The sequence below is a fragment of the Felis catus genome, chromosome D2, assembly GCF_018350175.1.
Source record: "Felis catus isolate Fca126 chromosome D2, F.catus_Fca126_mat1.0, whole genome shotgun sequence".
Classification (NCBI taxonomy): domain Eukaryota; kingdom Metazoa; phylum Chordata; class Mammalia; order Carnivora; family Felidae; genus Felis; species Felis catus.
In genome coordinates this window covers 48,154,392-48,181,612 of record NC_058378.1, presented here as the reverse complement: position 1 = coordinate 48,181,612, position 27,221 = coordinate 48,154,392, and the positions used below count along the sequence as shown (strand labels likewise).

The following is a 27,221-nucleotide window of genomic DNA, read 5'->3' as shown; positions in this document are numbered from 1 at the left end:
AGTGCAATTGCTGGATTGTTCTATTTTTAACTTTTTGAGGAACTTCCATACTGTTTTCCAGAGTGGCTGCACCAGTTTTCTTTCCTACCAACATCATAAGGGGGTTCCACTTTCGTAACATCCTTGCCAAGGCTGTTGTTTCTTGTGTTGTTAATATTTTTAGAGATGGTTCTTCTGAAGAAATAGGAGACACATTCTAGCTGGAAAATAAGTGCTAAAGGTACACAAAGTTTAAAGATTGAGATGATGGAAATAGTGGTTTTAAAATAGGTTATCAATCAGAACAAAACCTTATCATTGACAACACAAGTCAGCCAGGGGGAAAAAAGGCTTAATTTGTTTATTTTCATCAGTAATGTGAAGAAGATAGGCAAATAACTTAGATTACACCAACTTAGACTTTGGAAGAAATTACAGAAATATGAAACATGTGCTCCCTTATACTAACACACAAACATTCTGTGGTAACAGCTTTTATATAGGAACAAATCATAAGTATTCATGCATCTGAGGGGCTGATTATGAATAAATAATTTAGGCAAATAGCAGCATTGGTCAGCTGTGACATGCTGTGGTTATTCCCTATCCTTACAGAATGTTCTAAGACTGAGAACAATTCTGTTCCTCTCCAGCATGAGAATGATGCCTATGTATGTAGCTAAGCTAAAGGCCAAGGACAGCATTTAAGAGCACACCTGATGCAAACCATATATATTCCAAGGTAATGGGTGCTATGACCATTATTTCCTTGGGCTAAGGATGAAGGGAATGTAGACCCAAGCATTGGTACTATTTCTGTCATTTTCTTCATAACCACAACCTAATATACAAGCATCTATCATTTTAGCTATCTAAATGCCTTTGGTAAATATTTATTAATTCTGTTGAATCATGTTCATGGCTAGATAGAAATGAAATAAAAAGAGTATAAATCACTAAATTTTAGAAATTTCAAGCACATGGTTTATATCAGAGATAAGAATCAAAATTCAGTAAAGGATCTTGCAATTAATCGATTGTCACGATTGTCATCAATATGTGGAATATTTAGGGACAGTAGGGTGGTTCAGTTGGTTAAGTGTCTGACTCTTGATTTTGGCTCAGGTCATGATCTCACAGTCATGGGATCCAGCCACACATTGGGCCTCCATGTGGGGTTTGGACCCTGTCAGGATTCTCTCTCCTTCCCTCTCTCTCTCTGAGCTTCCCTGCCCCCCATCTCTCTCTCTCAAATTACAGAAATAAACATTTTCAAAACATACATGTGGGATATTTAGGGAGAGATAGTTTTGCACATCCAAGTAAAATGTGGCCTAGAAAATAGATTTCTGTTTTGCTAGGGATGTACAAAGGGGAAGTGACATCTGCCAGAGACGCAGCACTACAACCCTATGGATGTCACATTGGCGAGAATGAAGACGATGATTCTCTGAAGACTTCCATGCCAAGGCCATATAATTTTTTTATCTTGATATTTTCATTCTGCACATTGTCTCCCTCAGAGCCTGGTGGACCTGCTTGTTCCGCAGAGTGTAGATGACAGGATTCAACAGCGGGGTCACCACTGTGTTCACAAGGGCAGCCTCCCTGTTGGAGTCCAGCTTGTTCCTTTGCTTTGGTTTCACGTATATAAAGACACAGCTGCCGTATATCATGGAGAGGACAATGAGGTGAGACGAGCAGGTGGAGAAAGCTTTCTGTCGCTCCTTGGCTGATGGGAGTCGCACAATTGTGACTACTATGTTGCTGTATGCAATGACGGTTATGATAAGGGATGTCAAAAGGATCAACAAAGCAAGGACAAAGACCAACATTTCAACAGACCTTGTATCAGAACAGGAGAGATGAATCAGGGCACCAAGGTCACAGAAGAAGTGGGGAATGACATGGGGGCCACAGAAGGATAACTGGGAAACCTTTACTACCAGACTAGTGATGAGAGTGAAGGCCAAAGTGAAGCAGGCAGTGACCAAGAGGAAGCAAGTCTTGAGGTTCATGATGGTTGGGTAATGCAGAGGCTTGCAAATGGCCATGTACCGATCCACAGACATCACTGCTATGAGGAAGAAACCTGCTGCTCCCAGATAGACAAACACAAAGGCTTGTATGAAACAGGCAAGAAAGGAAATGGTTTGCTGGCCTAAAAGAAAGATGACCAGCAACTTAGGAATAACAGCACTTATGAAACAACACTCAAAGAAGGAGAAAATGCTGAGGAAAAAGTACATAGGTGTCTGGAGCCGGGAGTCAGCACAGATGATGGTGACTATGACAGCATTGCCTGTAATGGATGCCAGGTAGGCCAGCAGGTGCACCAGGAAGAGGACCTTTCCCAGGTGTTGGATGGCAGGAAACCCCTCCAAGGTGAATTCTTGGACGGTGGTCCCATTCCCCATTTCCAGGGGCATCTCTTTCCATAGCATCATCCCTGCTGGTCTTAACCTAAAATCAGCAACCACAAGCTTTTAGAGGAGCATGCTTAAGGTATTTGCCTATCCAAGAAGGTGGCTAGACTGATGGCTAAGTAGTTTAGTCAATTGGTTCTTGAATCAGATGGACCTGAATTCAATACTAGTTCAACAGTGTGTTCTAACCCCTGAGATGGGTCATCTTTGGAAAGTTAGCTAACCTTGTGAACTTCATTTTCACCCTCAGCAAAATGAAACTGATAAGATCTACCTGTTCATGTTCTTGTGAGAATTAAAGCGTGTAACTCACTTGACATACGATGCTAATGTTTCCTGTTGCTCCTCAAGTCTAACTGTAACGCTATGATCTTTAATATAATGCTTAAATATAGCATCAGCCGTAGGCAGGGTTATTGACATTTTTGTAGTTATATATTTTATTTTTTTAATGATATTATCAGTTTGTAAGTAAACATAAGAGTAATGTTAGTAACATTCCCTTTGAATATCCCTTTTAATAATGCAACACATTCTGTTGTCCAAGCTGTCATCATCATCATCTGTTGAGGATCTATGCTTGTTCTGTGTTGGGTCATTGAAATTCAGTATTTCTATGACTCTTCACAATAACCATGAACCCCTTATTTTATAGAAGCAGAAACTGAGGTTTAGAGAGTTCCAGAGAACTTGGGTCACAGAGCTGGGACTTTAGCCAGAATACCTGACTCCAGAGTACCTGCTGTTTCCAAATGCGGTGACAAAACATTTTAAAATGGGAGTAAATTTATTGTTGATGATTTCTTAACCTTAAGTGAAAGATTAGCTTCATAGCTTACTTGTTTCTACCCTTAGTTATAATCACTGATGAGTTACTGGCCTGTGGAATGACACAGGGCTTAGAGAGCATCTACTTTAGCTCAAGAATTTTATAGAAGAAACTAGAGACCAGAGACATTGGGTGCTGCTCAACAACAGGACATGAACTGTAAGTCCAGAATTGACCACCCACCCCTTGGGTTCATGCTGGCCTGTGAGGGCGGTGGGACTGACAGTAGGTCACAGGATTAACCTACTTAAGAGGATATTCTGGGAACCTGGCACACATACACTGACTCTTCCATGAAACTCAGTGAACATTCTTCTCTCTTCAGTCCTCTCAATCAATGACTTTTCTCAAGATGGTGTTTGGCTCTAGTATCTCAAAAATAGGCTAAACACTGGGAGTGTGGAATGTGTCACTCTCACTAACCCACTGTGGGCCAGATCCCCTAAAGTGCTGCTTGTGAAACCAAAGTGCTCACCCCCAGCCTGAAGGAGCTTCTGCTTCTGTTCCAGTTGTCCCCAGTAAGTCCACAAATCACCACGGTCCCTGAGGCCAGTCACACATAGGAGTCACCTCATGGCAGGCAGGACTTCCTCCTCTTGCGACTATTATCTTCCAAGAAATCGAGAGCTTGCTGTGGGCTGAGAGGAAAGGAGAGAAGTAAATGCATTTATCATAGCCTGTTGTCCTACAGTAGGGTGAATATGCATCCCATGTTGCCAGTGTCTGGCTGACAAAGCCCTCTTTCTAGAGCCCAAAATGTTTCGTACCACAGCAAGGCTACAGGACAGCCTTGACCACTGAAACCCCAGAAAGGAGCAGCTGGAGTAAAACAACCACATTTCACTACCGCCAATTCTGGCTAGAGCTGGAATCTCAGACTTAGGGTTCTTCTCCCAAGTGGGTAAAAGTCCGCCTAACATGCAACATTGTGGTCTACCTCATTCACCGGCTTCTTATAGGTTTATCCCTGGGTCCTGAGACAAGGTCCTTCTGCCGTAGTGCTCCACTGTCACTGGTGCACCTGCTCCAAGATACCTTGTACTCCACCATGCTCCTCCATCATATCTTCACCTTTCCATATAGAGAAGCGTCCTTGTTTTACTGCATTGACAATGAGAATCTGCTGACCTGCAAGTCTGAGGCTCTCTGATATTTGGTCACCAAACAGGATGGACCCAGCCAGTGAGCAGAGAGTGCAGCCCCCTAATTTTACTAGATGATGAAGACACAGGGGCAGAAAGTAAAGGCACGGCTGGTGTCCTGGGGGCAGCTAATTGGTCACTGTTGAGAACAAGTTACTAGGGCAACCCTTATTTATCTTATTTATCTTCTCATTATTTATGGTGACACTGATTCCCAGATGTCCACACTGTTCTCTGCCAAGAGTTTTCAAGAAAACTATATGACAATTTCCCAAGGGTTTCTAAAATCCCAAGCTGAATGTTGCTACTAATTTGAGGTACAAGTCCAGAGTACAATTTTCTACATGTGGTGTATGCCAGAGCATACACCCTGGCTTTCATCAGTCTTTTGGGAAGATACTGGTGAAGTCCACCTTTCTTGGTCAATCATTCTTCATGCTTCTACCAATGTTATGATTCTTTTCATTGCATATTTTCATCTAAAAGATATCTTAATTTTGTTCCACAATCTCCTTGAAAAGGAAAGCACACACTTCTTCCTCTTCGGGGAAGAAAAGGAATAATTGGTGATTTCTATAAAATCTCTAGCCTGGCAGGACCCTCTCTCTTTGAAAGTATCTGGGAAGTGGATCCTCAGATTCTTTCTAGATGGAATAGAGGAAGAGATGTGAGCCTTAGGGTGGAGAAGCTGTATCCATAGCAACCATTGGCTTGAAAAACTGCTTCCTCTCCTCGGTACCTCAGCTAGGCTGCAGTGGCAGGAGTGATCCATTTTTCCGTGGCCTTGGCTTCCCATTGAAATACAGAGAAGTGGACTACACTCCCAAATGTATTTGCAGGCAACCCTGGGGCATATGGTAGCTGTATGGAAATTTGTTCTGCTTGAATCTTCCCTCATAAGTATTGAACTTACAAGGTCAAGACAAATATTACAGAAACTTTCACGAGTTTCATGTGGGTTCCACCTTCCCACTAATAGACAAAATCGCTTTTATAACATCTCTCCATCAACACACTTTGCTTTCAATCCAGGCCAAACCTGGGCACCATGGTAATATTTTCAGTTGGAAGTTAGGAAAAATAAAGAATATGGGAGATGAGTTACAGAAGCTGGAGCAAAGTGAGACTATACATTTTAATGCTCAGATAAAGGATCCTTTGCATGGGGTATTAATTTTATTCAGTGCCAGATTCATGGTGCAGAAATGAACCATGGGGAGCACCAATGCCAACATGACAGTGGGAGGGTGGGAGGAGAGGGTCTCCATGTGGTTTGATGGAAAGGTTTAGAAAGGGGACACTCAAAGAAATGAGCTGAACTAATTACACTTTGTATCTAGCATAAGGGGTGGTGAACTGACACCAACAAATATTTCAAATTGTTCCACTTTTCTGGATAGTGCCTTCATGGCTCTCCAATACCAATATTTCTTCATGTTTTTTGATGCAGTCCCAATGCAATGTTTTTGCTTTTTTTACCTTGCCTCAGCAACATTTCTAGAAAGAAATTGCTATGGCCTATGTCAAAGAGGTAACTGCCTGTATTCTCCTCTAGGATTTAATGGTTTCCTGTCCCACGTTTAGATCATTCATCCATTTTGAATTTATCTTTTTGTATGGTGAAAGAAGGCGGTGCAGTTTCATCCTTTCGCATGTTGCTGTCCAGTCTTCCCAAACACCATTTGTTGAAGAGACTGTCTTTTTTCCATTGGCTATTCTTTCCTGCTTTGCCAAAGATTAATGGACCACGTAGTTGTGGCTCAGTTCTGCATTTTCCATTCTGTTCCATTGATCTATGTGTCTATTTTTGCTCTATTGCCATATTGTTTTGATTACTACAGCTTTGTAATATAACCTGAAATCCAGAATCATGATGCCCCCATCTTTACTTTTCCCTTTCAAGGTTGCTGTGGCTATTGTGGTTCCATACAAATTTTAGGATTGTTTGTACTAGCTCTGTGAAAAATACTGTTGGTAATTTCATATGGATTACATTAAATGTGTAGATTCCTATAGGTAATATAGACATTTTAACAATATTTGTTCTTCCGATCCATGAGCATGAATGTCTTTCCATTTCTCTGTGTCCTTTCAGTTTTCTTCATCAGTGTTTTATAGTTTTCAGAGTACAGGTCTTTCACTTCTTTGGTTGGTTTATTCTTCAGTATCTTATTGCTTTTGTTGCATTGGTAATGGAATTGACTTCTTAATTTTTCTTTCTCCTGCTTCATTATTGGTGTCTAGATATGGCACAGATTTCTATACGTTGATTTTGTATCCTGCAATGTTACTGAATTTGTAAGTCAGTTCTAGCAATTTTTTGGTGGTGTCTTACGGGTTTTCTCTATAGAGTATCATGTCACCTGCAAATAGTTAGTGAAACTTTGTCTTCTTCCTTGCCAATATGGGGGCCATTATTTCTTTTTGTTGCCTGATTGCTGAGGCTAGGATTTCCAGTACAATGTTAAAGAACAGCAGTGAGAGAGGACATCCCTGTCTTATTCTTGACCATAGAGGAAAAGCTCTCAGTTTTTCCCCATTGAGATTCATATTAGCTGTGGGTTTTTCATATTTGGCCTTTAAAATGTTGACGTATGTTCCCTCTTACCCTACTTTGTTGAGGGTTTTTATTATGAATGGATGTTGTACTTTGTCAAATGCCTTTTCTGCATCTATTGAGAGGATCGGATGGTTCTTATCCTTTCTTTTATTAATATTGTATATCACATTGATTGATTTGCAAATATTGAACCACCCTTGCAGCCCCAGAACAAATCCCACTTGATTGTGGCAAATGATTCTTTTAATGTATTGTTGGATTCAATTTGCTATTATTTTATTTAGAATTTTTGTTTTTGTTTTGTTTTAAATATAATTTATTATCAAATTGGCTCACATACAACACCCAGTGCTCATCCCAACAAGTGCCCTCCTCAATGCCCATCACCCATTTTCCCCTCTCCCCCCACACCCATCAACCCTCAGTTTGTTCTCCGTATTTCAAAGTCTCTTATGGTTTGCCTCCCTCCCCCTCTGTTTGTAACTATTTTCCCCCTACCCTTCCCCCATGGTCGTCTGTTAAGTTTCTCAAGATCCACATATGAGTGAAAACATATGATATCTGTCTTTCATTATTTAGAATTTTTGAATCCACGTTCATCAGGAACATTGGCCTGTATTTCCCCTTTTTAGTGGAATCGTTGTCTGGGTTTGGTGTGAAGATAATGCTGGCCTGATAGAATGAGTTTGGAAGTTTTCCTTCTATTTCTATTTTTGGAACAGTTTGAGAAGAATAGGTACTAATTCTTCCTTAAAAGTTTGTTAAAATTCACCCGTGAAGCCATCTGGCCCTGGACTTTTTTTGTTGGGAGACTTTTTTTTTTATAATTCAAATTGTATTTGAATTTTATGATTCAAATTCTTTGCTGGTTATCAGTCTGTTCAAGTTTTCTATTTCTGCCTGCTTCAGTTTGGGGTGTTTATATGTTTCTAAAAATTTATCCATATCTTCCAGATTGTCCAATTTATTGGAATATAATTTTTTGTAATATTGTCTTCTTTTTTGTTGTTCTAAAAAATGTGATTTATTTTATTTTTAAATGTTTATTTATTTTCAGAGAAAGTGCATGTTCATGAGCAGGGAGGGGCAGAGGAAGAGAGAGAATCCCAAGCAGGCTTCACACTGTCAGTACGCAGCCTGATGTAGGGCTCTATCTCATGAACCATGAGATCATGATCTGAGCCAAAATCAAGTGTTGGACGTTTAACTGACTGAGTCACTCAGGCACTCCCATAATATTCTCTTCTGGATGTTTATATTTCTGTGGTGTTGGTTTTTATTGCTCCTCTCTCATGTGTGATTTTATTTATTTGGGTACTTTCTCTTTTCTTTTTGATAAGTCTGGCTGAAGGTTTATCAATTGTACTAATTTTTTCAGGGAACCAGCTCCTAGTTTCACTGATCTGTTCTACTCTTTTTGGGGGGTTTTCTATATCATTTACTTCTCCTGTAATCTTTATCTCCCTGCTTTTGCTGGCTTTACGTTTCATTTGTTGTTCCTTTTCTAGTTCCTTTAGGTGTAAGGTTTGGTTGTTTATTTGAGATTTTTCTTGACTCTTGAGGTAGGCCTGTATTGCCATGTAATTTCCTCTTGGAATTGCTTTTGCTGCATCCCAAAAGTTTTGGACCACTGTGCTTTCATTTTGTTTCCACATATACTGTTTAAATTTCTTTTTAAATTTCCTGGTTGAACCATTCATTCTTTAATAGCATGTTCTTGAACCCCCATGTATTTGTGGGGTTTCCAAACTTTTTCTTGTGGTTGACTCCAAGTTTTGTAGTATTGTGCTCAGAAAAAAAAATGCATGGTATGATTTCAATCTTTTTGTGTTTGTTGAAGTCTGATTTGCTACCACTGTGTGATCTATTCTGGAGAATGTCCCATTTGCACCTAGTCTCTTTGTATTTGTTGAGGCCTTATTTGTGACCTAATATGTGATGGATTCTGGAGACTATCCCATTTGCACTGAAAAGAATGTGTATTCTGCTGTTGTAGGATGGAATGTTGTGAGTATTTCTAAGTCCATCTGGTCAGTGTATCATTCAGAGCCATTTTTTCCTTGTTTGTTTTCTGTTTAGATGATCTGTACATTGATGTAAGGGTGGTGTTAAAGCCCCTTACTATTACTGTATTATTACCAATGAGTTATTTTATGGTTGTTATTGTTTTATATATTTGGGTGTCTCCATGTTGGGTGCATGAATAGTTACAACTTTTATATCTCATTGTTGGATTGTCCCCTTTGTTTTGATATGGTGCCCTTTTTCATCTCTTGCTAGTCTTTGTTTTAAAGTCTATTTTGTCGATATAAGTATTGCTACTCAGGCTTTCCTTTGATTTATATGCATGATAAATGGTTCTCCATCCCCTCACTTTCAATATGCAGGTGCCTTTAAGTCTAAAATGAGTCTCTTCTAGGCAGCATATAGGTGGGTCTTGCTTTTTGATCCATTCTGGCTCCCTATGTCTTTTGGTTAGAGAATTTAGTCCAATACAGAGTAATTATTGATAGATATGTATTTAGTGACATTTTATTACTTGATTTGTCATTGCTGTTGGAGATTCTTTCTCGTCTTTGTCACTTTTGGTGTTTCTTTACACTCAAAGAGTCCCCTTTAATATTCCTTGCAGGGCTGGTTTAGTGGTCACGAACTCCTTTAGTTTTTGTTTGTCTAAGAAACTCTTCATCTCTCTTTCTATTCTGAATGATAGCCTTACTGGATAAAGCATTCTTGACTGCATATTTTTCCCATGCAGTACTATAAATGCATCATGCCACTCCCTTCCAGTTGCCAAGTTTCTATTGAGAAATCTACACCTAGCCTTATGAGTCTTCCCTTGTAAGTTAAGGACTTCTTTTGTCTTGCTGCTTTTAGGATTTTTTTTAATTGCTGTATTTTGCAAATTTAACCACAATACATCTTGGTGTTGGCCTACTTTTGTTTATTTTGATGGGAACTTTCTGTGCCTCCTGGATTTGGATATCTGTTTCTTTCCCCAGATTAGGGAGATATTCAGCTATTATTTCCTCAATTTTCTGCCCCCCTTTCTCTCTCTTCTTCTTCTGGGACTCCTATAATATGAATGTTATTGTGTTTGATGAAGTTGCTGAGTTCCTTAAGTCTATTCTCGTATTCTATAATTTTTTACTTCTCTATTTTGTTCAGCTTATTTTCCATTATTTTGTCTTCTATATCACTAACTCATTCCTCTGTTTCTTCCAGCATACTGTTCATTGCATCAAGCCTGTTTCCAATCTCAGGTTTTGCATTCTTCATTTCTGACTGATTCTTTTTTAACAGTGTGAATGTAAGGTGGTGGGCAAGTGAATCTAATTAGTGTAAAGGGTGGATTGAAGAAGACACTGCTAGGCCCCACCCATATTACCTTGGATTCAACTTGACAGGCAGCCTATAGGTTGTTTACTATAAATTCCTGCAAACTCTGTCAGTGCACTATTTTTGGCCCTGGGAGCACATTTTTCTGTGCCTAAGACAAGCCAGAAGGGCTAGCGAAAGAACACTCCCACAAGCAATCCTCAATGGATGATGGGTGCAGAATTGTTATATACATACCCCATCTTCTTTTCTTCTGGGTTTGAATAATTCATAAGAACGTATTATACTGCTACACAGAATTCCACAGTGAGATTGGGCTCCAATTTCCCAGAAGGGTAACTGGCTTGGTAATACACAATTCTTTTTACTATAGCACTTTCCCTCCTCCCTACTGGTCATTCATGGAATAAACTCTCCAGTAAACTACTTGTCTTCAAATTCTTGCTTCTGGGTCTGCTTCTGGAGTAACTCAAACCAAAACATTGAATTTTTTTCAACTCCCTAGTTTATTTCTCCTGAAATTGACACCTTCTCTGCAAATTGTATACCTACTAATACTAAGAAGTTTCCTCTGTGAATCAATCCTTCAATTTTCATGGGCTGTCATATGAGAAACATCTTTAACAAAGTAATACTTTTCATTCTAAAATAACTGATTTCAAGGAGTTCATTAAGGACTTTCTGTTCCACCGAGGTGAAATAACCCTTCCCCCCCCCCCACCCAGGTCTTCCCTCTTTAAATTAGAATACCCTGGACATAACACAACAAAGAATGATAGAAAGATTCTGAAAAATAGAAAGAAGATAGTAGATGCCCTAGGGACCTTGGGACTTGAGGAATGATATGGCAGTCGTTTCCCTGGGTTTCTTTATTGCCTTTCTTTTTTTTTAATTTGTTTATATTAAATATAATTTATTGTCAAATTGGTTTCCATACAACACCCAGTGCTCATCCCAACAGGTGCCCTCCTCAATGACCATCACCCACTTTCCCCTCTCCCCCACCCTCCATCAACCCTCAGTTTGTTCTCAGTATTTAAGAGTCTCTTATGGTTTTCCTCCTTCCCTCTCTGTAACTTTTCCCCTGTCCCCTCCTCCGTAGTCTTCTGTTAAGTTTCTCAGGATCCACATACTGAGATACCTCATTGCCTTTCATATATCCCAGACAGGGTGCTTCAGAACCCTCCAACTCAGAACCGACAGATTCTTTTAAATAGTTAAAAAAAAAAAAAAAAACTTTTCCCCCTAACCCAAACTTGGAGAAGAATGCCCTAATAACAGAATTTTTATCAATACTAACCCTACTCCATCCAAATACCAACAGAAAAACCATACCTTCTTCTAGTGGCTTCATCTGAGTCGAGCAAGGAGTATCTTCCCTGCTCATTCATGATAAAAAACAAAAATAAACTCCTAATAAGCTAGGACTACAGGGTAACTACCTCAACTTAATAAATAGCATCTACAAAAATACCTAGAGGTTCATCTCCTACACTAGTCTGGTTCATGAGGTCAGGCTGTGAAAATTGGAAGAGGTGGCTATTTTATCTAATGCACAGAAACCAAAAGCAGAGAATTCTCAGGAGTTCCCTGCCTTTAGATTAGGTTCAGAAATTATCTTCTTCTTTGGAGAAAGGAGGGACATAGACACAACAGTCCTTGGAAGACCATAACCCCCAGGACAGTTTATAATCAGACCATTCCCAGACATAAAAATCTAAATCACTCAACATTCTTTGATAGTCTAAAGTTCTTCCTAATCAGAATATGCCTTAAATATAAGGAATTCTCAAATCAAGCAGGAAAGGAATATACACAATCAAATCAGACACAGTAAAAAATGCACACCATGTACATGTTGTGTCAGATGTGACAGGTACTACTTCCCATTAGGGCCAATTGTCTTCAGTGGGGAGGGAGCCACCTACTCCAAGAAGCTACAAACACAATAACTGACCCAATTTTAATCCATTTTTTAATCATCAATGCATTCATTTTCCTTTTAAACTTTCCTAATTATGAGTTCTGTTAGTTTGCTGCATAAAATGGACCATAATTTAGCTTAACCTGAAAGATGGTGGCAGCTCCCACACCTAAAATCACATTGGGAGAAAATATCTCTTACATGTGGGGAGAGAATCTGGTAGTGGGATCACCTATTTTTCAGTAACCTACTGGGACCAAGGCTTGGCAATATCAATTACAGGGGGAAAAGTTGAACAAATTAAAAAGTTTTGCCTTTTATTTATGTTTCAAGAAAGAATTAAAGACAATTTTATTGGTTACATTTGATACACTAGAAGATGACAATGTCAAAGTGCCTAACCACCTCTAGGTTACCCTGAGCTACTTATGCCTCTAAAATCAATTGACCCAAAGAAAGAACCAGCTTACTGCTGGTTCATTTACATAAAAGATACAATTAATGAAATACCATTAATTTTCATTAGGCTATTATATGACTTTATGTAATTTTCAGAAACAATTTGTTTCTAAAATTTCAAACCATGAATACATAAAATGGTAATGTTTTCTATGTTTTCTTAGGTATCAGAAAACTCAAGCATAAGAATGTACCAGCAATTATAATTATTATTATTTTATTGACAACTTTTTAAATTCTTAGCTTAAAAAATTATATTATATGATTTATGTATACTAGGTTCTCCACAGAGAACCTAGTTGTTTGAATTGAATTCATAAAAGACCACTGAGTAGAAAATCAAGATATCCTTCAGCATAATATAGACAACTAAGATGAATTTTCAAATAGTGAAAAGTATTGCATTGCAAAGTAAGATAGTACCCATGTAGATGAAATTAGCATATGCTAGATCACTATATGTAGAGATTCTATAGGAAAGATTTCTGCAATCATGGGAAATTGAACTAGAAGACCAAGAAGATCCACTTACCCTCCAAAGCTCTGTTTCTGCAACCTCACCCTGGACAGAGCATCCCTCAGAGCCTGGTGGACCTGCTTGTTCCGCAGAGTGTAGATGACAGGGTTCAACAGTGGGGTCACCACTGTGTTCACAAGGGCAGCCTCCCTGTTGGAGTCCAGCCTATTTGTTTGCTTTGGTTTCACGTATATAAACACACAGCTGCCGTACATCAGAGAGAGGACGATGAGGTGAGAGGAGCAGGTGGAGAAAGCTTTCTGTCGCTCCTTGGCTGATGGAAGTCGCACAATTGTGACTACTATATTGCTGTATGCAATGATGGTTAAAATGAGAGATATCAGAATGACAAGCAGAGCAAGGAAGAGGACATATATTTCAACAGACCCAGTGTCAGAACACGAGAGATGAATCAGGAAGCCGAGGTCACAAAAGAAATGAGAGATGACATTGGGGCCACAGAAGGATAACTGAGAAACCTTGAGCACCAGACCAGTGATCAAGATGAAGGACAAAGCATTGCAGAAGAAAGCCAGAAGGAAACTAACCCTCAGGTTCATGACGGCCGGGTAGTGCAGAGGTTTGCAAATGGCCAGGTATCGATCCAAGGACATCACAGCCATCAGGAAAAAAATTATTGACCCAAAAAACAGAAAAGAAAAGGCTTGTGTGAGACAAGAAGTAAAGGAAATTGTTTGCCTTCCTGAAAGAAAGATGGACAGCAGTTTAGGAATAACTGTGGTAATAAAACAGCATTCAGAGAAGGAGAAAGTGCTGAGTAAAATATACATTGGTGTCTGGAGGCGATGGTCAGCCCAAGTGATAATGATGATCACCATATTTCCTGTGATAGAGGCCAGATATGCCAGCAGATGCATCAGGAAGAAGATGTTCCCCAGGTACTGGATGGCAGGAAACCCTTCCAGAATGAATTCTTGGATTGTTGTCTCATTCCTCACCTCCATGTTTATCTCCATTTCTCTGTCATCAACTCTGTTGGATCTGTTAAACAGAAAACACTATCATCAAGGGATTCTTATCATCAAAGAATAAAAAATTTAAATCATGGCCACTATTAAAAAAATAACTACTACTTGCAGCTACAACTCTGAATGAGGGCTTGTTTTGTATCATTTGAATGCTGTATTATAAAAGATTTTGAACTTTTTCTATTATTAAATTGTAAAAATTGAAGGCTTATTGTTTATTTTTGAAAATAAATTTTAATGTGCAACTTTACTCTTTTGGAAAATTTTTTTTAATATTTTATTTTTAAGACAGAGAAAGACAGAGCATGAGTGGGGATAGGGCAGAGAGAGATGGAGACACAGAATCTGATATTTTTAATAAGTCCATAAGGTAAAGAATGCAAATTGAAAATTATTGTTTACACATAATGTATAAAACTAACAGATAACAATGAAGATTATCATCCCACAAAGAATATTTTTATGGGGTCACAGTTTTAATTTCTATACTTCAGGTATAATATGCAATATATGAAGCCCTCCTATGTACTGACTTCAGTCCTCTGGAAATAGAAACTGTGGGGAGGGCACCTGGGTGGCTCAGTCGGTTTAGCATCCAATTCTTGATCTGGGTTCAGTTCACGATCTCACAGTTCATAAGTTCCAGCCCCACATCAGGTTCTGCACTGATGGTGTGGAGCCTGCTTGGGATTCTGTCTCTCTTTATCTCTGCCCCTCTCCCACTTGTGCACACTCTATAAATACATACATACATACATACATCTAAGGAAGGAAGGAAGGAAGGAAGGAAGGAAGGAAGGAAGGAAGGAAGGAAGGAAGGAAGGAAGGAAAGGAAAGGAAAGGAAAGGAAAGGAAAGGAAAGGAAAGGAAAGGAAAAGAAAAGGAAAAGGAAAGGAAAGGAAAGGAAAGGAAAGGAAAGGAAAAGAAAAGAAAAAGGAAAAGAAAAGAAAAGAAAAGAAAAGAAAAGAAAAGAAAAGAAAAGAAAGGAAAGGAAAAAGAAATTGGCAAAGGGATCATTTTCCTATTAGCATGTTCCAAACCAGTTATTTTCCTGACCTGAAGTTGGTTCAGCCTGAGTTCTTTACCCAAGACCTTAAGAGTAAGCAAGAGAGTGTTATGCTAAGTGAAATAAGTCCTACAGAGAAAGACAGATACCATATGTTTTCACTCTTATGTGGATCCTGAGAAACTTAACAGAAGACCATGGGGGAGAGGAAGGGAAAAAAAAAAGTTAGAGAGGGTGGGAGGCAAACCATAAGAGACTCTTAAAAACTGAGAATAAACTGAGGGTTGATGGGGGGTGGGAGGGAGGGGAAAGTGGGTGATAGGCACTGAGGAGGGCACCTGTTGGGATGAGCACTGGGTGTGGTATGGAAACCAATTTGACAATAAATTTCATATTCAAAAAAAGAGTAAGGAGGAAACCTAGTTTATCAGAATATCTCATAACTATCCAGTCTTTGGGTTTAAGAGAAACCATGTCTAAAGGTTGGGGGCTAGAGGCATGGTTACATGACTTGGTTGTTCAGAATCAATGAATAAACATTTAATGGGTGAGTCAGTTTCCCTCTCACTCTACCCACCTGACAGAAAAATTCTTCCTTCTGCTCTTAGTCATAAATTACCCTTCAATATTGTTTTCTGGGAATATTTTTGTTACACCAGAAGATTTTGGTGTGATGGAATTACACCTGTATCCCCTTTGCAATCACTAGAGGAACATTGTTTTGTTTTGCTTTGTTTTGTTAATGCCAGTGTGTACCTAGAAGCCAGATGAATTGATATGTAATCTTTGGGGAACGAATCTGGGCATCCATTGGAAATCAGTGCTCTAGTGAGTAAGTCACCATAATTAAATTGTACTTTACTTAATTCTTTGATTTAGCTAAACCTATTACAGTAACTATGCATGACCTGCAATACAAACTTAAACATAACAAGTCTCTGCTTTAAATATGTGACCTGTTAGGTTGCAAGTATCCTCATAGTCAAGTACTCACCAAGAAGCAGCTTACAGGAAACAGTTTCTTTGACTATATGCTTCTCTTTTCTTCTGACAAGCCAGGAATTTTCTCCTAGGCTAATGGAACGCAGGGTGGGGAAGAACACTCTTAAATGAGACGTACTTTTCCTTGAACTATTGAAGAAAACAATAAATGCCTTATGTCTTAAATTAATAGGAAATGATTAAGGCTGATTTTTTTTTTCATGGAAGACAGAGACTTTTAAACTCTGGAGGATTGACAGTCATAGTTTTCCCCTATAGCAACTGGACTGATAAATCCTAGATCAAGACAATAGAAAGTATCACAAATATGCACCAGAATTTGCTGATGCAACCATTTAAAATTCCTGAACATATTTATATCCAGTCTATGGCATACGATGACCCAGTCCATCATAAACATCAAATTTGGTCAGGTATGCATCCATACCACAAGAAAGTCAGGAAGAAGAGACAACAAAGGTCACTTTCCTTTGGACTCGTTAGTCACTTTCCCATCAACCAGTTGCTCCCCACCTTTCAGAGTAGCTGAGGATCATTGCAGTCATAAATGAGAATACATTCAAATGCCCTGATGATATATTTACTACAGGATTATTTACCATCCCCAATGAGACACACAGGGTCCAAAAGGACACACCTCTGGAACACTGAGAATTCATTTAGAGGAGTATGAAAAAAGGAAGCAGGAACTAAAATCATAAGAGTCCCAGAGGACATTTAATTGTCCATATTTGGAAATGAGAAACTTCAGCAGAAATATAATTGCCATTTCACTGCATATGGTAACATACAACTGTCATTATCAATAGCCCACACAATTCTTTGTACAAGTCTTCAAAGGTATATTTTCCATGAGTGGTCTAGAGTGGTAAAATTTACAAAATCCCGACTTACATATGTCAAGAAAGACACGCTTAAATTTTTACAATTGTCTTTGCTTGTTTCCCTTTTTAACTTGGTATTTTATTGAATGAGGTATAATTTACATTCTGTAAAATGAACAAATTTTAATTGTACAGGTTGATAATTTTCTAAGTATATAAATAGCCATGTAACCGCTGTTCAAATCAAACTATAAAACAGTGCCCTCCTTAATACCATCACCCATTTAGCCCATCCCCTGTCCACCTCCCCTCCAGCAACCCTCAGTTTGATCTCTATAATTAAGAGTCATTCTTATGGTTTGCCTCTCTTTTTTCTCTCTCCGTATGTTCATCTGTTTTGTTTCTTAATTCCACATATGAGTGAGATCATATGATATTTGTCTTTCTCTAACTGACATATTTCACTTAGCATAATACACATTGGCTTCATCCACATAACTGCAAATGGCAAGGTTTCATTCTTTTTTACGGCTAATATTCCACTGTATATATATACCGTATCTTCTTTATCTGTTCACCAGTCTATGGACATGTGGGCTTTTTCCATAATTTGGCCACTGTTGATAATGATGCTATAAACATCAGGGTGCATGTATCCCTTTGGATAAATATTTTTGTATCATTTGGGTAAATACCTAGTAGTGCAATTTCCATGTACACATGAAAATAATGTGTATCTTCAGGTGCTAAATATAACAATCTACAATTATCAATTAAGTACACTTAGTTGATAGTCATGCAAATCTCTATGTGTACTGATTTTTTTGTCTGTTTGTTGTATTAATTACTGAAATAATGATGTTAAAACCTCTATATTTGTGGATCTTTTTACTTTAGTTCTTCCAACTTTTCTTTCATGAATTTTAAGCTCTATCATTATGTGAATATACATATAAAATTATGTCTTCCTGGTGATTTCATTTATCATTATAAATTTACCTCAATCTCTGAAAATACACTGTGAAGTCTATTTTTTTTAATATATATTACTATGGTCACACAAGCTTTCTTTTGCTTGATGTTTCTTGGAATTTCTTACTGTATATATTTAAACGTTATTCTTATAACCAGCACATGGTAAGGTCTTCCTTTTTACCCAATGTAGTTCTCTCTCTCTCTCTCTCTCTCTCTCTCTCTCTCTCTCTCTCTCTCTGTCCCCTTTTTTAATTGGAGTGCTTAGTCCATTTACATGTAATGTCATTATTATAAGGTTAGATATAACTCTACCATCTTTTTATTTTTGAGAGAGAGAGAGGGGAGAGGGGTGGAGGGAGAAGGAGAGACAGAATCTTAAGCAGGCTCCACACCCAGCATTGAGCCTGATGCAGGGCTTGATCTCATGACCATGAGATCATGACCTGAGACAAAATCAAGAATCAGTCACTTAACTGGCTGAGCCACCCAGGTGCCCTAACTACCATCTTGATGTTTCCTTTTATTTGTCCCCTGCTATATATTTCATATTCTTCTTTCCTATTTTCTTTTGAATTCACCATGCATTTTTAATATTGCATTACAATCAGCTCTATTATCTTTTAAACAGCTTTAAGTGATCATTGATATAAATGGACATATTTAAAGTGTATAATTTGATACATTTTGGCATGTTATTTTTTTAATGTTTTGGGTTTTTATTCAAATTCCAGTTAGTTAACATATAGTGTAATAGTAGTTTCAGGAGTAGAAATTAGTGATTCATCACATACATACAACACCCAGTGCTCATCACAACAGTGCTCTCCTTAATCTCCATCACCCATTTAGCCCATTCCCCACCTATAACGACCCTCAGTTTGTTCTCTGTAGTTAAGAGTCTCTTTTATGGTTTGCCTAAGAGAGCCATATTGTTTTAAGGGCTTGGTGATGGGTTTTGAGCTCAGTCAGGGTAATGAAACGCTTTATCACTGGAACAAATTGTACATCTACCGTGGATCATTTGGGATTGTCTTCTTTTCTGGATGGGTCATAATGGGGATTGTTTTTCTCAAACTGTGTGTGGTCTGGGTAAGCCTCCTTCATAAGCCTCACAAATTCTGTGATATCTGGCTCTTTGCAGTTGCTATGGTAGAAGGTTTCTCCCTCCCAGCTTCATGGCTTGAAGGAAGTTCCAGGCCTGTCCTGGTAGTTTTGAAACACCATCCCAGTATGCTGTCTGCTTGGACTGTGCTTTAAGATGCTCAGTACTTAAGTTTACAGCTACACCTTTCTCTGGTTGGCTGTCTGGCTCTGACTTTCATCAGCCAGTAACTGTTTAGATACCTCCCACATTTTTTAAGGGCTGATCTTCCTAGGGCTGAAGTTACCTACTTTAGCTGATGTCTCTGCTAGTTTCTTCATCTTAATCTGTTTCCGTGCTGGCCTCTTATTGTCTGGCCCAGCAGGCTCAGCAGCCCACCCAGCCTTTTCCAGGGACTTGGCATGGCATTTTCACATGTTTAAATACTGATGAAATCACCACCATAATGAATATAATGAAGATATACATCAGTCCAAGTTTCCTACTGCCCCATTGTGATAATTCCATTTTATCTCTTCTGTTGGCTTCTTAGCTATAACTTTTTACTTTTATTTCAGTGGTTGCTTTAGTGTTTACAATATACATCTTTAACTTATCATTACCTACGTCCAAGTGATAGTTTTACCACTTCACATATGAGAAACTTATAATAGTATACTTCTATTTCTACCCCCTCAGCTTTTATGATATTATTGTCATATATTTTCCTTCCATGTATGTTATGAACTCCACACTGCATTGTTACTATTTTTGTGGAGTCTATTATCTTTCAGACGTTTAAATAATTAAAATAAATACCTTAAACACCTACCATATGGTTACTATTTCCAGTGCTCTTCATTCTTTTTCATAGCTCTGCATATTTTCATCTGGTGTAATTTTCTTTCTCTTGGAAGGACTGACTTTATCAGTTATTATTCTGTAGGCTTGCTAGTGATTAATCCTTTTATCTTTTGTAAGCCTTCATTTTTGACAGTTTTACAGGTATCAAATTCTAGGTTGGCAGATTTTTATTCACAGTCCTTCAAAAGTGCCTGTATCACTGCATTCTCATTTACTTCTCTCCAAAGAGAATTTTATGTCATCTTTATCTTTGTTCCTCAGTATGAAACATGTAATTTTTCCTTTTGGCTGTTTTTAAGATTTTCTCTTTATCACTGGTTTTGAGCAATGTATTATGCATTTTGGTGTGGATTTTTTCATGTTTCTAGTGCTTGGGTTTTGCTGAGACCTTTGGTTCTGTTTTCAGAAAATTTGGAAAATTTTGGCCATCGTGTCCTTAAATCTTTTTTTGTCATCCCTCTCCACATATAAACTTCCGTTTCAGAAATCGAATTATATGCTCGTTGGATTGCCTGAATTTGTCCCATATTTCACTGATGCTCTTATCATTTTAGTTGGATTATTTTTTCTTTGTGTGTGTGTTTTTAAGTTTCTATATCTTCAAATATGCTAATTTTTCATCTGGCATGTCTAATATTCTACTCATCTCATCTATTAAAACTATTCAGTAAAATTTTGAATCAAAGAAGTGCAATTTTCTTTTTTAAAGCCATTTTATTCCATTATGATTAACATACAGAAAGCTGTGCACATTTTCTTTATTCATTCATCCATCAATGGACACATCAATGGACACTTGGCTATAATAAATAACGCTGCAGTGAACATGGGAGTGCAGATATCTCCTCAATATCTTCATTTCGACTCCTTTGGAGATATATCCAGAAGTAGTATCATTGGATTATACAGTAGTTTTCTTATATATTTTTAAATTTTCAACCATTTTTTATTCAAGTATAATTATCATGCAGTGTTATATTCATTTCAGGTGCACAATATAGTGATTCAACAATTCTATACATAACTCAGTGCTCATCATGAAAGTGTACTCTTAATTCCCTTCATTTATTTCACCCATTCCCCCCCGCCCCCCCCCCCCCGCCCTGCCACCTCCTGTCCAGCAATCACCAGTTTGTTCTCTATTTAAGAGTCTGGTTTTTTCTTTGTCTCTCTTTTTTGTTCACTTATTTTTTAATTTCCACATATAAGTTAATTATATGGTATCTGCCTTTCTCTGAATGACTCATTTCGCTTAGCATGATATCCCCTAAATCATCCATGTTGTTGCAAATGGCAATATTTCATTTTTTGTGCCTGTGTATTATTCTGTTGTGTGTGTGTGTGTGTGTGTGTGTGTGTGTGTGTGTATGCACCAAAGCTTCTTTATCCACTTATCTATGGATGGACACTTAGGTAGCTTCCTATTTTTAATTCTTGAGGAACCTCCATATTATTTTCCACAGTGATTGCACCAGTTTAAATTCTCATCAACAGTGTCCAAAGTTCCCCTTTCTCCACATCCTCACCAATACTTCTTTTCCTTTCACTTTTTTATGATAGCCATTCTAACCTAGCTTAGGTGTGAGATAATATCTCATTGTGATTTTGATTTGTATTTCTCTGATGATTAATAATGTTGAACATCTTTTCATATACCTATTGGCTATCTATATGTCTTCTTTGGAAAAAATGTGTATTCAGGTCCTTTGCCAATTATTTTGAGTTGTGTTTTTTAATCATTGATTCGTATGAGTTCTTTATATATTTTGAATTAGCTGCATGTGGCCCCAGATTTGGCCTTGACTCCTGTCACTAGCTTGCACCACTGGGCTCACCTTCAGCTAGGCCCCCAAGCTGCATGCTACAGCCCAACTGCCATCACCAGCCTCCACTGACATGTACATTCCTATGGGGAGACCTTTCTGCCAATAACTGTACTGTTAATTGGCCATTCTGGGAAAAATCATTGACAATGTGATGCTTTGAGCAAAGGGAATATACCAAATGTCATAAAAAGAGATAAGCCGACACAAAAAAATACTTGGAAATTTTTATATGTGCATAGGGTGAACAAAAATGTGTTGTGTTGAGTAGTCTATTCTTCAAATTCATTCGTAATTGTATGCCAGAAATCTTCATAACACAGTCAATTATTATGCCTGAAACCACAGAATAATGTGGTCAGAGCAAAGCATGATAGCCAACTATGCCAAGCAAACACCAGCTCCAGGACTTTTCTTACTGTGTCTTGTGTCCAAATCTATCCTTTCCTACCAAAGTCTTGAATAACTAAATTATAGTTGTAATTCTTCATTAAAATATCTCATCACTTGCACAGCATAGGAAACCATCAACAAAACCAAAAGGTAACCTACTGAATGAGAGAAGATATTTGCGTATGACATATCCAATGAGGGGTTAATATCCAAAATATATTTAAAAACTTAACACCCAAAAAAGCCCAAAAAATAATCTGATTTTAAAATGGGTAGAGGACCTGAACTGACATTTTCCCAAAGAAGACATACACATGGCCAACAAACACATTAAAGATGTCATGCGTGAACTTAACACTAAACAAAATTAAAACAAACAAAAACATCTCATCATTTTCTCTTTTCTACGCTCAAATTGTATTTCTATTACAGTGTGTCTTTGTGTCATGTTTGGTATCAGTAGTGTCATTTCACACTCGTACTAATAATGGACAGCCAGAGATTATCACATCAAAGCTCTCATTTCACAAATAAAGATACTTGCTTATAGATTTACTTAGAAAGACTCTACAGTCACAATCAGACTCCTTTCCACCTTTGATTAGATTCCCCCCAATTCCTTTTCTGTAGTAGGGAAACAATCTTAACCACTCAATTCCTTGTTCCAGAAATCATAATGCTTCTCTCTCTCTGGTACTCCATCCTCGGGTCTTTAGTACTGAAATCAGTACTAGCAGATGAGCATAACCAAAGGAAACTTCCAATTTCAATTAGAGACATTTATATGTCTTCATTATAGCGTAAACTAGAATTGTAAAGATTTATATTCTATTTATATACAGACAATGCACAATTGAAAACAATTGCATTGAGTCATTTCAAGTAATGCTATTAATATCATGACAGTTATGTACATGTGTCCTTCAAAAATCAATATAGTGACCATATTACATCTATCCTTGAACCAACTTGATATTCTTAATTCTTGTGAATTTCATTTTCCATCCCTATGTACTTACCACAAGTAGATACATGAAACCACACCTTCTCAACTTTGAGATTTCACATGCATCAAACAGAATCATGGATATGAGACTCCACATTAAAATTTGTTGAATCCTATCGAGTTAAAACTCGTGAACAGAAGATCACAGAACAGGAAGATAATTTCATTTCGATATGAACAAGAACGTTAGAGCTTTCAAGTAGTGGAGTACATTGGATTATAAGATAAATTGGCCCTTATTCTAAGAATAAACAAGCAGAAACTTTAAAAACACAGTTGCAAGACTATGTAAGAGATTCCAGAAATAGGATGGAGATTGCATTAGATGGAGAAGAGGCATTCTCCCTCTGACAGTCTATGGTTCTATTTCTGCAATCTAACCCTGGACAGAGCATCCCTCAGAGCCTGGTGGACCTGCTTGTTCCGCAGAGTGTAGATGACAGGGTTCAGCAGCGGAGTCACCACCGTGTTCACAAGGGCAGCCTCCCTGTTAGAGTCCAGCCTGTTTGTTTGCTTTGGTTTCACGTATATAAAGACACAGCTGCCATACATCAGAGAGAGGACAATGAGGTGAGAGGAGCAGGTGGAGAAAGCTTTCTGTCGCTCCTTGGCTGACGGAAGTCGCACAACTGTGACTACTATGTTGCTGTATGCAGTGATGGTTATGATAAGGGATGTCAAAAGGATAAACAAAGCAAGGATAAAGGCCAACATTTCAGTAGATCTGGTGTCAGAACAAGAGAGATGAATCAGTGGCCCAAAATCACAAAAGAAGTGAGGGATGACATGGGAGCCACAGAAGGATGACTGGGAAAGCATTATAATTGGAACCACCATGAGGACAAATCCCAAAGATAAGCAGGCAGTGACCAGAAGGAAACACATCCTTGGGTTCATGATGGTTGAGTAATACAGAGGTTTGCAAATGGCCAGGTACCTATCTAGGGATAGTACCGCCATAAGGAAGAAAACAGTTGTTCCCAGGAAAAGAAAGACAAAGGCTTGTGTGAAGCAAGCCACAAAAGAAATTGATTGCCTCCCTGACAGAAAGATGGCCAACAATTTAGGAATAACAGTGGTTACAAAACAGCATTCAAAAAAGGAGAAACTGCGGAGGAAGAAGTACATGGGTGTCTGGAGGCGATGGTCAGTCCAGGTAATGGTGATTATGAGTGTATTTCCCATGATGGAGGCCACGTATGCCAGCAGATGTACCAGGAAGAGAACCTTTCCAAGGTTCTGGACAGCAGGAAAGCCCTCCAGAGTGAATTCCTGAACTTCTGTCCAGTTTCGTGTACCCCCTGTCACTGACTTTTCCATTTCTTCAACTCTCTGAGCTATTTTGTAGAATATCATGACTGAAGAATTAAGAACTTTGTGAAACATATAAAACAGTGTCATCAAATGGATGAAGGGGAGTGGGAGATACAGGCTTCCAGTTATGGAATGAATAAGTCACAGGGATGAAAGGTATAACATAGGGAATACAGTCAATGGTATTGCGATAGTGTTGTATGATGACAGATGGTAGTTACACTTGTGGTAAACACAGCATAACATATAGAGTTGTTGAATCACTATATTGTATACCTGAAATTAATGTAACATTGTGTGTCAACTATAATTTTTTTCAAATTTAAGAAATGGGAAAAAACTAATAAAAAATAAAATAGTATAAGCGTGGTGACTGGATTTTTTAATTATTTTAAATATTATATTTTATGTCTAGTTTTTATACTTTATTAAGTAAAAATAAATTATTTTATCTTGAATATATTTATGTTAAATGATAAAAAAAAGAACTGTGCACATGGTTACAAGTTTTCATAAAGGATAATGTAATTTTAAGAGTGTTAGCCATTTTTTCTGTACTCTATTGCCAAGCAGGAAAAAAAAACCCTTCTTTTACTTTTATATCTGATCATGCAACATATTATTGGTAAGATACCACTGATATCATCAATATCATCAAAGGGTGAATATTGCAAAAGTAAACTGTAGCCTTAGGGAAAAAAAAACTTACAGTCATGAGTAGGTCATCCCACAAAAAATTATTCCCTCATGATGTCCTTAGGATTTTTTATCCATATTTGATGTCATAACATTACTTATAGGAAAACTTCCTATGGTCCCAGATGCAGCCCTCTAAAGTGAGAGTACTAGAGTATCAGATGGACTTTAATTATACTGTGGGAGATAGAAGCCAGGTCATTTTCCTACAGAGCTTGAGACCAGTCAGTCAGAAAGGAGAGTTTTCCCTTCCTCCTGTGCTAAGCGGTCAGTCTAAGGGAGAATCTCTATCTTCTGACCCTTTTAGTACATACTTTTAGAGATACTAGCCTGAGGACAGAAAGAGAAATTACATGCCTTGACTCTGGCAATTATTTTCTGATTCATTATCTCTTCTACTGTCTACCTAAATAAAATACTCCATTACCCTTTAAATCCATAAACTTCTCTATGTGAGGCTTGGTCGTTCTGGTCAACTAGTGTTCATCTCAGATTTCTGAACTAGTTCTGATTTAGCCAAACCCCATTATTTTAAGTATAGTAAATCAGCTTGAAGAGGAACGGGGTTCTGCTTCAATTTACAATAAATTTAATGGCAAAATAACTCAATCACACTAAGGCCATGAACTTACCCAGATGCAACTCACAGTAAGCAGAACTTGGTCTCCCTCTCCTCATTCTTCCAGCAAACCAAAAGGCTGGTCTAGGAACTTAGAAGTTGTGTGTGTGTGTGTGTGTGTGTGTGTGTGTGTGTGTGTGTGTGTGTGAGAGAGAGAGAGAGAGAGAGAGAGAGAGAGAAACATTTGCATTTGAAATGACCCTAATTTGTCCTAGAGAAAAGTCCAAAATGTGCATCACGTTGACTAAGTATGCTTCTTCATACAAAATCAGAACTTACCAAAACTGGGGTAAACCAAAGGGAAAGCTCCATGGCAATCTTGCCTGATGAAATCCTGGGAAAGAAAGGAGAGCACATACATATAGTCCTCAGTGTTCTACTGGAATCTGGGAATGAGTTAATTTGGAATTCCAAAAAGCTTTCATACCTTCCTTGCAGGCCCCAGGTTCCCCAAACTCGCATTCTGCTCCTACATCAGCCACCACCAGCAGGAGACCCTGCTTGCTGGGCAAATGCTCTGGGGCATGGTGGAAGACATTAGCCTCCTCACTCAAACTGGTCTCTTGTACACGGTATTCTTCTTAAATGAATTCCAGGGCAGGTAAAATGCATTTCCGCTTCCTGACCTCTCTAGGTTGAGAAGAACACACATGTCATTGGAAGCCGAGATGAAAGTGAATTTAATTTTCACCATCATATTTTTAGCAATGGACTCTCTTAACACCAATCAGGACCAACCAGGGCCAGGGGGCGGGCCCCAGACATGCTAGGCCTCGTTAGAAGACAGAACAAAGCTATTTAGAGGTCAATGTCCCTCTAGGATCCCTATGGCTACTAATTGGGCATTGTTACATAAAAGAAAATTATAATATAAAAATCATAGCTACCCTTTCATTACATACACAAATATAATAACATGGACTCCCAAATGTCCATTATCCTCCATGAAAATCTTCAAAGATAGGGTACATATAATCCTCCCAGAATTTACAAAGTAAATTGCATTATGTTACTAAGGTAGTAACATACCAACTTCAGTTACTCCCAACTGCATTATGTTACTAAGGTAGAGTTGAAAGCTCAAGTGGGAAATCCATCTGTGGTAATAAGATGAAGCTCTCTCTTACTCTGCCAGAACAGTGTCAAAGAACACCAGATAAAACCCAAAGTTTAAATAAGAGCTAAATGCCCAGGTTTCAGTTGGTAATAATTTGTCATACCAAGAACAAGGAAGAGCTCAACTTAAATATAAGAAGACAATTAATGTACATCAAGATATTAGAATTACTTGACAGAGTGTGAAGCAGCCATCACAAAAATGCTTCAATAAGCAATTACAAACATGCTTGAAACAAATTTAAAAATAGAAATTCCAGTCAAGAGGGGCACCTGGGTGGCTCAGTTGGTTGAGTGTCCGACTTCAGCTCAGGTCATGATCTTACGGTTTGTGAGTT

The 27,221-nt window shown here is 38.1% G+C and overlaps 3 protein-coding genes across 3 annotated transcripts; all 3 read right to left on the bottom strand.

The window, feature by feature from the left end:
* Positions 1-321: 321 nt before the first annotated feature.
* Positions 322-2,685, bottom strand: LOC109496939 (olfactory receptor 6C74-like). Its single transcript, XM_019824705.3, has one exon. It carries the CDS (start codon positions 2,424-2,426, stop codon positions 1,464-1,466), a length of 963 nt encoding a protein of 320 aa, XP_019680264.3. The 5' UTR covers positions 2,427-2,685; the 3' UTR covers positions 322-1,463.
* A 133-nt stretch (positions 2,686-2,818) lies between these two features.
* On the bottom strand, positions 2,819-27,221 carry LOC111556952 (olfactory receptor 6C74-like). Its single transcript, XM_045040335.1, has 6 exons — positions 27,157-27,221; positions 26,195-26,397; positions 26,047-26,101; positions 16,165-16,244; positions 13,191-14,177; positions 2,819-3,872 (listed from the first exon to the last, which is right to left on the bottom strand). Exons 5-6 carry the CDS (start codon positions 14,150-14,152, stop codon positions 3,806-3,808), a joined length of 1,029 nt encoding a protein of 342 aa, XP_044896270.1. The 5' UTR covers positions 14,153-14,177; positions 16,165-16,244; positions 26,047-26,101; positions 26,195-26,397; positions 27,157-27,221; the 3' UTR covers positions 2,819-3,805.
* LOC111557101 (olfactory receptor 49-like) lies at positions 21,576-24,663 on the bottom strand. Its single transcript, XM_023240683.2, has one exon. It carries the CDS (start codon positions 24,537-24,539, stop codon positions 23,502-23,504), a length of 1,038 nt encoding a protein of 345 aa, XP_023096451.1. The 5' UTR covers positions 24,540-24,663; the 3' UTR covers positions 21,576-23,501.